Genomic DNA, 11697 nt, shown 5'->3' with positions numbered 1-11697 from the left:
ATTGATAAACATTTCCGACTGGAATGCACTTATTTAATTTGAGTGAATTTTAGTTTCAGTTCTTTATCACCTGGTATTACTCTCCAAGAGGCCTCAGGAACTTTCTTTACTCGAGAGTGGTGAATTCAGGCGTTCTGGTCTTGGTTCTTATTCACAGTAAAACTGGTGAGAAGCACTTGGAATGGTCCTTCCCACTGCAGCTCCAAGGTCTTTTCTGTAAGAGACTTGACATACACTCAATCCCCAGGCTGTATCTCATGCACTGGCCCATCCAGCCCTCTGCTCTGAGTTCCAGACACACGTTTGTTTTTCAATTTCTCTGAGTTGTTTACCTAAGGCTACCATATAAGCAGTCAGCCTTTCTTCCCCAGTTTGGGTGGATATCCCTTTCTGCACACCATATGGTCTCCTGTAAGGCATTTCAAAGGGGCTCAGCTTTTCCTTAGTTCTGGGCTCAGTCTGAATTCACAGCAATGCTAATGGGAGGGACTGGGGCCAAGGGAAATTCACCTCTTGCCCCAGCCTCACAATCTGTTCCTTGATCAGATGGTTCATTTTCTCAACGTGGATGTTTGACTGGGGACAGTATGGTGTGTGAAGTTCCCAGTCTATGCACAGTTGCTGACTGATCTGTTGAACTTTTTTTGAAATGAAATGTGCTCCCCTATCTGAAGATATTGTGGCTGGAGCTCCAAAGTGTGGTATTATTTCTTGCAACAACACCTTGGTTACTTCCTGGGCTTTGGCAGTTCTGGTGGGGAAAACCTCTGGCCATCCTGAAAAGGGATTTGTCAGTACCAACAAATATCAATACCCTCCTTTTCTGTGTAATTCCAAAAAATCAATTTGCCACTGCTGACTCAGTCCATGGCCCTTTCCAATTTGGCCAAGGTTTGGTTTAGGGCTATTCTTGGGGTTAGTTTGGAGGCAAAGTTCACGTTGCCAGGCCACTTGAGTGGTCGTGACATATGAGTTTATGGCACTGATCTTTCCAATCAAGTAATTATACAAAGTGTCAATTCCCCAGTGTGTTTTCTGATGTTCTTCTCTTCCCAATGGCCATAGTAAATGAGAGGTGATAACCAGTTTTCCTTCTGCTGTAACAGCCCATCTCTCCTGGTTATATGTTCCCTTTTGATCCTCAATTAGCCTTCTGTCCTTTTTATTATACACTGGCTTAACTTCTAGGGAGATTCGGCCATCAGGAATCAGGGCTCCTTCTACTGTCACCTCACTTTTTGCTACTTCTTTTGCCTCTCTGTCCTCCAGCTCGTTTCCCTCTTTCAATTCTGAGCTCACCTTCTGATGTGCCTTAATGTGCATGATGGCTATTCTTTCAGGCAGTTGGACTGCTTCCAGTAGTTGTATTACTTTTTGTGCATGTTTCATGTTCTTCCCTTGGAATTCAACAGTCCTTTTTATTTCCAGATGGCTCCATGAGCATGCACCACCCCAAATGCATATCTTGAATCTGTATAAATGTTTATTCTTTCTTTTTGATAACTCTAATGCACGGGTTAGGGCAATTATTTCTGCCTCCTGTGCAGAAGTACCTGCTGGTAACAGTCCTGATTCAATCAGGTCTCTGGATGTGGTAACTGCATACCCAGCATGTCGTTTTCCATTGATGATGAAGCTGCTCCCATTGGTGAACCAGGTTTCTGCATCATCCAAAGGGGTGTCCTTCAGCTCTGAGTGGCTGGAGTAAGTGGCTTCAATGGTCTCCAGGCAATTGTGATGAATTGGCTCTCCTTGGTTCCCACTAAGGAAAGAAGCTGGGTTGACAATATTAGTTACCAATATCTCTACATCATCTTGTTCTTCCATGATACCTTGAAACCAGTGGCCTCTGGTAGATCTGGTAGATCTGGTAGATCACCTTTTGTTTTACCACCTGAGCCTTTTTCTTTGTCACTCTGTACCCCTGAAGCCCCAAAACTTTAGAAGGTTTACTGTCCAGGCCACCCACCCTTCTTCTGTTGTGGTAGCTATTAGGATGTCATCCACATCCTGCAACAGTTTCCCTTCTCCTGGTGGAGCTTCCCAGGATTCCATATCATTCGTAAGTTGTTCTCCAAATGGGGGCGGGGGGTGGGGGAGAGGGGAGATTTGTACCCTTGGGGAAGAACTGTCCATGTCAGCTGAGCTTTGTGTCCACTTTTGGGATTTTCCCATTCAAATGCAAAAACTTTCTGGCTGTCATTGTGGAGAGAGAGGCAAAAGAAGGCATCCTTCAAATCTAAAACAGTAAACCAAATTAGCTCTGGTGTTAAACATATTAACAAGGTGTAGGGTTTGCCACCATGAGGTAGAGATCCTCAGTTATTTTGTTAACAGCCTGTAAATCCTGCACGACCCAGAATGACCCATCAGGTTTGCAGACAGGCAGGATAGGAGTGTTAAAATCAGATTGGCACTCCTTCAGCAACCCCAGCTGTAAGAAATTTTCACTTATCGGGCTAATTCCTTCTCTGCCTTTCTTTCTTAAGGGATACTGCTTGATTCTAACTGGTTGTTTTCCTTCCTTGAGATTAATTTTTATTTGAAATGCATTTCTTGCCCTTCCTGGTACATTGGAAGCCCATACTCCTGGAAACACTTGGTTCATTAACTCCTCACTAATTTCCTCTTTAGCCTCCATAGCTGTCAGTATTAAACTCAATACTTCCATATATTTCTCATCATTTACCTCCAGAGTAACCTCTCCATTTTTAAATGAAATGATTGCCCCTAATTTCTCCAATAGATCTCTCCCTAGGAGCAAATCTGGGGAGTTGGGCATGTATAGAATTTTATGGATGCCCCACTCTTTTCCATATTTGTATTGGAGTGGCTTGTAAAAATGTGATATTTCAGATTGGCCAGTTGCTCCCCTCACCCTAACATAATCGTTTCCGACTGGCACCAAAGCTTTATTCAAAACTGAAAATGTTACCCCTGTGTCCACCAGCAGTTCCACCTCTTTCTTTTCCTTCCCCAGTTTCATTTTCATAACCAGTGGATCTCCTGGGGTAAGATCCTCCAGTCCTCCTCAGTCGATTTTGTGCCAGCCACCACCACCTCCTGTCTCCGGTTCCTTTTCCAATTTCTTTCCAGTTCATGAGACTCATTTTTCCAGTGTTCAAATTTTCTGCAATTTGCACAGTGATCTTTGCCCAGCTGGGGTGGTCCTTGCCTGGGTGGTTCTTGTCCCTGCCTCCCTTTCCCTCCTCTTTTACTACTGCCCTAATCTACTGCTCTCACTACTGATTAATCTTATCATCCCTTGCTTATACCCTTCTTTTTGATTGCTGAAAACACTCCATGCATCATCTAACAAGGCCTCTTAATTCCTTCCCTCTCCTGATCCCATTATTTTCCTCTCCTGTTTCATTTCCACACAAATCTCTTCTTACACTCTTGTACAGTCTTTTTTCAGTCTTTTCCTTTTACTCTCCAGATCTCTGGGACTACATGTGATCTTCCACAAAAATACTCTAAAATCTCTAGTTCAGAGTCCTCTTCACCCTGTTCCCCACACTAAGCACAAGCTCTATGTCTTCTACTCAGGAACAACACCCCTGCTCTCCACAGGACCCACACTTAACCAACACCCACGACTGATGCTGCCCTTGCCTGCAGAAACAGATGGTCCCACTCCTTCTGTTCCTCTGGATATTCAGATCTTATTGTTGCAGGCTGCTGCCAGTCTAACATGACCAGATCTCCTGCAGAGGTCCTGTATAGTCCCTCTAAACAAACCTGCTGGTGTCCCCCTTATCACCCAATTATATTTGAGGGTCACAGACTCCCAAGGGTCAAGCCCAAACCACTGGAGAGAGGGATCCCTTCAAGTCATCTTGCTATGATTAGAACGATTGTCACTAATGCACTATCTATGGCAAGGCACACTAAACAAAAAGCAATTCTCACAGCAAAAACATTAAGACAAACAGCAATAACCTAGAACAGCATTTATCACACAAACCCTAAAGGCAATATTCACAACGAAAGCATGAAAACAAGAAACAGTAACTAAAAAAAAAAAATAGCACTTTATCAAATAAACCCTAAAGACAATCCTCACAACAAACAATTCCTATAGAAAGCACTCCATCAAAGTAGAACGCAAAAACTCTTAAGAACAGAACTCCTGGCAAGCAACACTAAACAAACCCTGAAACAACCTGCGGTAAAAAGAAAATATGAACAGTAAAATGCAGAGAGTTCAAAGAGTTCCCTCGTGCACACGGTAAGGAAGGAATATATATAAAAGCCGTAGTTTGATGCAATTATGACTTTGGACACAACATGGCAGTATTACCTCAACAATACAGCACAGTCCCAAAACCAGGGTCACCTCACACAAACTTTCAGACACCCACAGAACCAAACATGAAACACATCTGAACTTTAAAAAACTCACACACACAACTAAATATCTGCAATAAAACAGAAATTAGCTCAATTCACCTCCAGAACCTCTTGCGGCCGATCCACAGTCAGCAAACCCCTCCCCGCTGCCTTTCCCTCAGTCAGCGGTTCCTCCCACTGGCCGCACGTCTGACCCAGCGGTTGCTTGAGACCAAACCCACCAAGACCCTTCTTGTGTGCCCAGACCTCTCTGGGCAGCTCGCCAGTGGTCTCTACAGGGCCTCCTCTTGAAAGAAATACAAACCATTTCTCTGCTGTTCAGGAGGTCATTGTCTGCTCCAGTGAGTGAACTGAGAAATGGAATTCCTTCCAGGGAAAATCCCGGGGGCACCTTAGGAAGTCTGTCCCCATGGCCAGTCCTATGGCTGGGCAGAGAACATCCCTTCGTGGTTGCCGAAAATGACACATGCAAAAGACTCTAAAACTCAGAGACAAAGTGAGTTTTAAAGTAGGTATGTGATTTATTCAGTGTAGGGTGTGATGTGGGACAGCTCCCAAAGGCAGGTGCAGCCCCTCACTCACTCACGTTCCCTTTTAACCTCTAAAATGTTACATATGCATCAAGTTTCACAATACACCTGTGCATATTCATTCCTTGGCTCCCCCCCTTCCACTTCCTATGCTAATTGTTTTCTCAGTCCTTTGTGCCTGTGCAGTTGTCTCTGGTGGTCGTCTCAGGGGTCTCAGAGATGAAGGAGAATAGTCTTCCACTGACCCCCCTGCCTTGTTCATGCCCATTGATCCTCTGGTCATAGTCCAAGCATAAGGCCAGGTTTATCTGGTCCTGGGGACCCAAGGTGCCTGTTATCCCAATATCTCTGGAAATCTTGTCTTCTTATCTCCTGTTCTGGTAAGCATCTCCCCTCCATCAGGCATCTTTGCATTCCTCCTTGCTGTTCTTGCACATAATCCTGTCTCTTCTTTCAAAGACCAACAATACACACCATCTGAATGCATATACTTTAATCAATATATTCTAATTTTTACTATTATTATCCTCTAGTTTCCAATCCCATCTTTCACTAGAAGACAATTGAAGGAAGATAAAGAACTCCTCAGGGCTTTCTGTATTTCCATGAGCCCCACACAGTTCTTGAGGCTGAGTTTAGGAGCTCCAGGCAGTGAGAGAAGGTTGAAGAAGCTGCTCAAGGAGTCAGAAGCAAAACTCCAAGTCCCTTGGAGCATCCCTGGGCCCCAGGGAGGGCAGGGAGTGCCAAAGGCTCCCCAGGGACTGGTGAGAGCAGATCCTTGAGGGCAGGATTGCAGGGAGGCCAAGGCTGTGAGCAGGGAACTGCAATGCTGAGCAAGGCCTGGGCTGGTTGGAGGCAGCAGAAAGGCCAAGGGCTGAGCCCAGGGCTGGGACAGCAGGGCCTGTCCCTCGCGGGTGGCTCGGGGCTCCCAGTGGGGCACTGGGATGGCAGGGGCAGCAAGGACAAATGTCCTCAAGCTGCAAGCCCTGGCAGCCTCCTCAGGGAGGGGCCAGGCAGAAGCAAAGTGCAGGCCCTGAAAGGAAAGCTCCTCCTGTGGGGCCTCCAGAGGCGCTGCCAGAGCCCAGGGGACAAAGGCCTGGCTGCCTGTGGCCCTGCCAGCCCTGCCCAGCCCTTGGCCATGTGTCCTGCAGGCTGTGCCCCCTGTGCTGCTGCTGCTGTGCCCTGGCCGGCTGCACACGCCCATCTCGCTGTCCCCCCAGCATTTCTCAGCCCAGCATTTCTGTGCCCTCCCTGGGCTCCCTGCACCCAGCGCTGCCGGCTCCTGGCACACAGAGCCAGCCCATGGCCCAGCCTCACGCTGGGACACCTCCTGCACCAAATTTCTGCCCTGGCAGGGACTTTTCTTTTTCCTCAGCTCCAGCCTGAACCTTCCAAGCTGCACTTTAGGGAGGTTTCCTTCTCTTCCCACTGCCAAGGAAAGCTCTGTCTGCTGCTGTTCACAAACAGAGAAGGACTGGTGGGGGATGTTGTGGTCAGAGGCTGTTTGGGGTACAGTGAACATGAAATTATTGAGTTTTTATATATTCTGTGTAAGAAAGAGGGGCATCAACAAAATTCTGCAGCAGACTTACAGAGGGCAGACTTTGGAGTATTCAGGATGCAGATTTGGGGAGTGCCAAATCAGGTACTGATGTTTTTAATGGGAACAGCCATTAAAAAAAAAGTGGTCCAGGAAGGATGGAGGCACATCAGGAAAGAAATGTTGAAGGTGCAGGAACACCCTGTCCCTCTGTGCCAAAATAGGAGCTAGCAAGGAAAATGACTGACCTGCTTGAACATGGGGCTTCAGCAGGAACTCATGGGAGAAAAAGAAGGTGCATTGCTATTGGACAGAGGGGCAAGAAACTCAGAAAATATTTCAGGATGTTGTTTGGCCATGCAGAAAGAAAATTAGAGAGGTGAAAGCTCAATTAGGACTTAACCAGGTTGCTTTGGTAAAGGATAATAGAAATGATTTTATAAATATATTACTGGCAAAAGGAGATATAAAGACAACCTCCATTATTTATTGGATGTGGTGGGGGGGAATATAGTAACTAAATTGAGGAAAAGGCAAAGGTACTTTACTCCTTTGCCTCAGGTTTCAACAATCAGACAGGTTGTCCTCAGGACAAGTGCTCTCCTGAGCTGGTAGATGGGCACAGGGAGCAGAACAGGCCCCCTGTAATCCAGGAAGAAGCAGCTGCTGACCTGCTGAGCCACTCAGATGCTCACAGGTGTCTCTGGGACCAGATGGGATCCATCCTAGGGGGATGAGGGAGCTGGTGGATGAGCTCCCCAAGCTGCTCTCCAGCATTTCTCATCAGTCCTGGCTCCCCAGGGAGGTCCCAGAGGACTGGAGGGGCCAATGGGAGCCCATCCCCAAGAAGGGCTGGAAGGAGGATCTGAGGAACTCCAGGCCTGTCAGCCTGACCTGGGTGCCTGGAGAGGTTATGGAACAGATCACCTTGAGTGCCATCACAGGGCACCCACAGGATGGCCCAGGGATCAGAGCCAGCCAGCATGGATTTCAAGATCTGCATTGATGGTCTAGATGAGGAGATTGAGTCCACCATCAGCAGATTTGCAGGGGACACCAAGCTGGGTGTGAGTGTGGATCTGCTGGAGGGTAGGAGGGCTGTGCACAGGGCCCTGGACAGGCTGGATTCAGGGCCCAAATCCAGCAATGGGAGATTGAACAAGGCCAAGGGCTGGGTCCTGCCCTTTGGCCACAACAAGCCCTGCAGTGCTCCAGGCTGGGGACAGAGTGGCTGGAGAGTGGCCAGGCAGAAAGGGAGCTGGGGCAGTGCTGGACAGCAGGCTGGACATGAGGCAGCAGTGTGCCCAGGTGGCTAAGAAGGCCAATGGCCCCTGGCCTGGATCAGGGATGGTGTGGCCAGCAGGAAGGGGCAGAGCTGCTGTGCTCAGCACTGATCTGCCCCCAGTTCTGCACACAGACATTCCTGCTGCAGCTCCAGAGAAGAGATCAGAAGGGAGATTTCCAATTAGCCATTTGCTGGGAGAACCTTTAGTACATTTAGAGCTACTGAGAGCCCAGCTCCTCATTGATATAGTCTTTAACCAGAGAAAATGTGGAGCGAAACAACAAGACAGGGCACAAACAACAGCCTTTGTATTTGGACAATTATGAAACACAAAAACACATTAAACAAAACAAAACAAAACAAAACAAAAACACAAACAAACAAAAACAAACAAAACAAAAAAAAACACAAAAAAACAAAAAAAACCAAAAAACAAACAAACAAACAAACAAACAAACAAAAAACAAAAACAAAACACCAAAAAACACCCCACACAACCAAGCCAAGAACTATCACAGATGGCTTTTATTACAAATGATTTGCAGAAACCAGCCAGCAGTTTAATGTTTCTGAAATAGTCCAGAGGTCAGTGTCCACACTGCAGCCCTGAGCTCCTGGTTCCTCAGGCTGTAGATCAGGGGGTTCAGGGCTGGAGGCACCACCGAGTACAGAACTGACAGGGCCAGATCCAGGGATGGGGAGGACATGGAGGGGGGCTTCAGGTAGGAAAATATGCCAGTGCTGATAAACAGGGAGACCACGGCCAGGTGAGGGAGGCAGGTGGAAAAGGCTTTGTACCTTCCCTGCTCAGAGGGGATCCTCAGCACAGCCCTGAAGATCTGCACATAAGACAAAATAATGAACAAAAAACAACCAGAAGCTACACAGACACTAACAGCAAGAAATCCAACTTCCCTCAGGTAGCTGGAATGTGAGCAGGAGAGCTTGAGAATCTGTGGGATTTCACAGAAGAACTGGCTCAGGGCATTGCCATAGCACAGGGGCAGGGAAAATGTATTGGCTGTGTGCAGCAGAGCATTGAGAAAGGCACTGACCCAGGCAGCTACTGCCATGTGGGCACAAGCTCTGCTGCCCAGGAGGGTCCCGTAGTGCAGGGGTTTGCAGATGGACACGTAGCGGTCGTAGCACATGATGGTCAGGAGATAATACTCTGCTGTGATCAAGAACATAAAGAAAAACACCTGTGCAGCACATCCTGTGTAGGAGATGTTCCTGGTGTCCCAGAGGGAATTGTGCATGGCTTTGGGGACAGTGGTGAGGATGGAGCCCAGGTCGGTGAGGGCCAGGTGGAGCAGGAAGAAGAACATGGGGCTGTGCAGGTGGTGGCTGGAGGCCACGGCGCTGATGACGAGGCCGTTGCCCAGGAGGGCAGCCAGGGAGATGCCCAGGAAGAGGCAGAAGTGCAGGAGCTGCAGCTGCCTTGTGTCTGCCAATGGCAGCAGGAGGAAGTGGCTGATGGAGCTGCTGTTGGGCATTCCTTCACTCTGGGCATGGTGGGCTGTTGAAAGAAGACACGGACAAGCTGGGACAGACTTCTTTGAGTTGATCCTATGCTATTTTCATACACCTGTTCTGAAAATTACTTCTCTTTCTTTGGGGACATTTCACTTACCTTTTTTATGTTTTTGAGCTCAGGTTTGCCCTGATGAGTAACTGCCCCTTCCTTTAAAGGATCAGCAATCCAGTTCTTCAGCAGTGGTCTCAGCCTGAGCACTGGGAAGACAAAGAGGGAAAACAGCTTCCTGTGCTCCAGTGCAATCAGACCTGCTGGTTCCTACACAGGTGCCCTTTCTTCATATACACATCCTTCTATTTCAGGGTTACTGCACTTAAAACCTGCCTCAAAAATAAAGTGCAGTTTTTAAAGGCTCCAGTTTCAAAGTCAGTTTCTCTAAAATCTTCTCTCTTTCCCAGTGCACCTGGACAGGGAGAGCTTCCAAGAGCTGGTCTGACTCTCTTCTGTCTCTGGAAACTGTATCCAAGCCTTGTCCTTGCCAGTGCTCCCAGAGCCCAGCCCAGCCCTGGGGGCTCAGCTCTGCCCTGCACACCCCTCCCAGCACAGGCCACTGCCCTGGGGCAACTCCCTGGCACCAGGGCCTTAAGGGCAGCTCAGACAAACAGAGATGCTGCAAGCCAAGGTGCTGCTGGTGCTGTCTGTAGGTAGAGGAGGATGAGGAGGCACTTTCTGAAGGAGCTCTGAGGCAGATCTGCTGATCCCCGGGGTGACAGTGCAGCAGTCTCAGTGACACAGATAATCCTGACAGCCCCTTTTCCTTTCCTTTAGGAGAAAGCTGAGAGCAGCCCTGGCCATGCAGCACCATCTCCACAGCAGGAGGAATCTGCCCTGATGGGGATCACTCCTTCCACCTCCAACTTCTCCCCACAGTCCATGGGGAGCTCCCAGGCAGGCTGAGAGCTGCCCCTGGCACGTGGCAGATGCCCTGGCCTGGCCAAGAGCCCTCAGGGCTGCAGCACCTGCTCTGCACCACAGCCCTGGGCAGCCCTGGCTGCAGCCCCAGCCTCAGCCCCTGCAGCCGTCCCTGGCAGCAGGAGCCGTCCTGCCCTGTCCCTCTGACGGTGCCCAGGGCAGCCCTGCTCTGGAGCACATCCTCCCCCGAAGCAGAAAGGGCAGCAGAGCCATCCTTACAGTGCTGTCAGTCCTGTCCTGGGTCAGCTTTAGGAGATCCCTGCAGCCGCAGACTTACTGTGTCAGAAGTGGTGAAGATTTCTCCATGAATGGGCTCAGAATTGTCCTTCCAGCTGCTCTGAGCCTCTGTTTGCTTCACTGCTCTCAGGTACCTGCAGGCAGTGCCCTCAGCCCTGCTGGGCTGGAAAAGGAGCTGCTCCTCAGGAGAAATGTCTTTTTGAAGCTCTTCTTGGTTGCCAGGAGCTTCCCCTGTGCCAGGGGCCCAGCCCAGCTCAGCAGCACAGACACAGCACAAGGAATTTAATGAGCCTCTTGGAGGTTTAGTGATGAGTCCCTGAGAGTCAGTTAAATGAATCTCTCAAGAATCCAAAGTCACACACAAACTTCAAACTTTCTTGAAGTTTTAATGGGTCCCACTGAGGGACACGACTGAGAAAGTGTCCCCAGGTTCAGTTAGAGCAGAACACTGCAGGCAGTGATGACAGGAGGGGACAAACAAGGCAAAGATGTCTCTGATGCTAAGCAAACCTGGATGTGTTTCATGAATGCCAAGGGCCAAGGCCTGAGCCCCAGCCCCTGCCAAGGCACATCCTGTCCCTCCCTCAGTGCTCAGGGCTCTTCCCAGGCCACTGGGATGTGGGGATGTGCAATGCCAAGGGCAGGAGCATGGGGCGGCCCCTGCCAGGCTGCTGAGCAGGGCCAAGGAGGCAATGAGGCCCCAGGGCTGCAAGGGTCACTTGTCTCCTGCTGATGGCTCAGGCCCAGGCCCAGCAGCCATGGCCCAAGTGCTGCAGGAGTTGGCTGTGTCAGGGCCTTGCAGCTGCTGCCCATCCCTGTGCCCTGTGCAGCCCAGGCTGTCCTACGGTGTCCATGCCCTGCGCCTCTGTCCCTGCAGGCTGTCGTCATCACCCGGCTGCCCCACCTGGCTGGGCCCTTCCTTTGCTGACAGCTCTGCCTCTGCCTGGCCACACACAGCCTTGGGCTTGGAACCAGGTAGGTTCATTCCATTTTCACTGTGCCTGTGAAGTTTTCGCTCAGGTACAAGGCATGCAGGGCCTGCTTTCCCAGCAAGGACAGTTGTAAGACAAGTAGAAGACATCTGGCTCATGGGTGGAGTGATAGAAAAACCAGGACTGAATCTGGGAACTTGGGGTGGGTGTTATGGTAACAAATTGCAATACAGATGTAGCAACTGTTTATAAGTACCACTCTTTAAGAATCACATGTTCATATAAAGGTATGAGCTACCACTATTCGGACCTTAAGCCTGAATAAGTCATAGCCTCTTAAACACCAAATTAGTGTTAAGGAGTCCTATTCT

General features: G+C 49.2%; 1 protein-coding gene across 1 annotated transcript; it reads right to left on the bottom strand.

Annotated features, from left to right (window-relative positions):
- Positions 1-7908: 7908 nt before the first annotated feature.
- LOC310920633 (olfactory receptor 14J1-like) lies at positions 7909-9231 on the bottom strand. The gene has a single exon (XM_083880698.1). It carries the CDS (start codon positions 9202-9204, stop codon positions 8269-8271), a length of 936 nt encoding a protein of 311 aa, XP_083736824.1. The 5' UTR covers positions 9205-9231; the 3' UTR covers positions 7909-8268.
- Positions 9232-11697: the final 2466 nt, after the last annotated feature.

Source organism: Zosterops lateralis, assembly GCF_965231275.1.
Source record: "Zosterops lateralis genome assembly, chromosome: 31".
Lineage (NCBI taxonomy): Eukaryota > Metazoa > Chordata > Aves > Passeriformes > Zosteropidae > Zosterops > Zosterops lateralis.
Note: the sequence above shows the minus strand (reverse complement) of the source record. Positions and strands in the feature narration are given on the sequence as shown.

Coding starts and splice junctions, on each gene's coding strand:
- LOC310920633 (XM_083880698.1), bottom strand. CDS start 9,204: ATGCCCAACAGCAGCTCCATCAGCCACTTCCTCCTGCTGCCATTGGCA.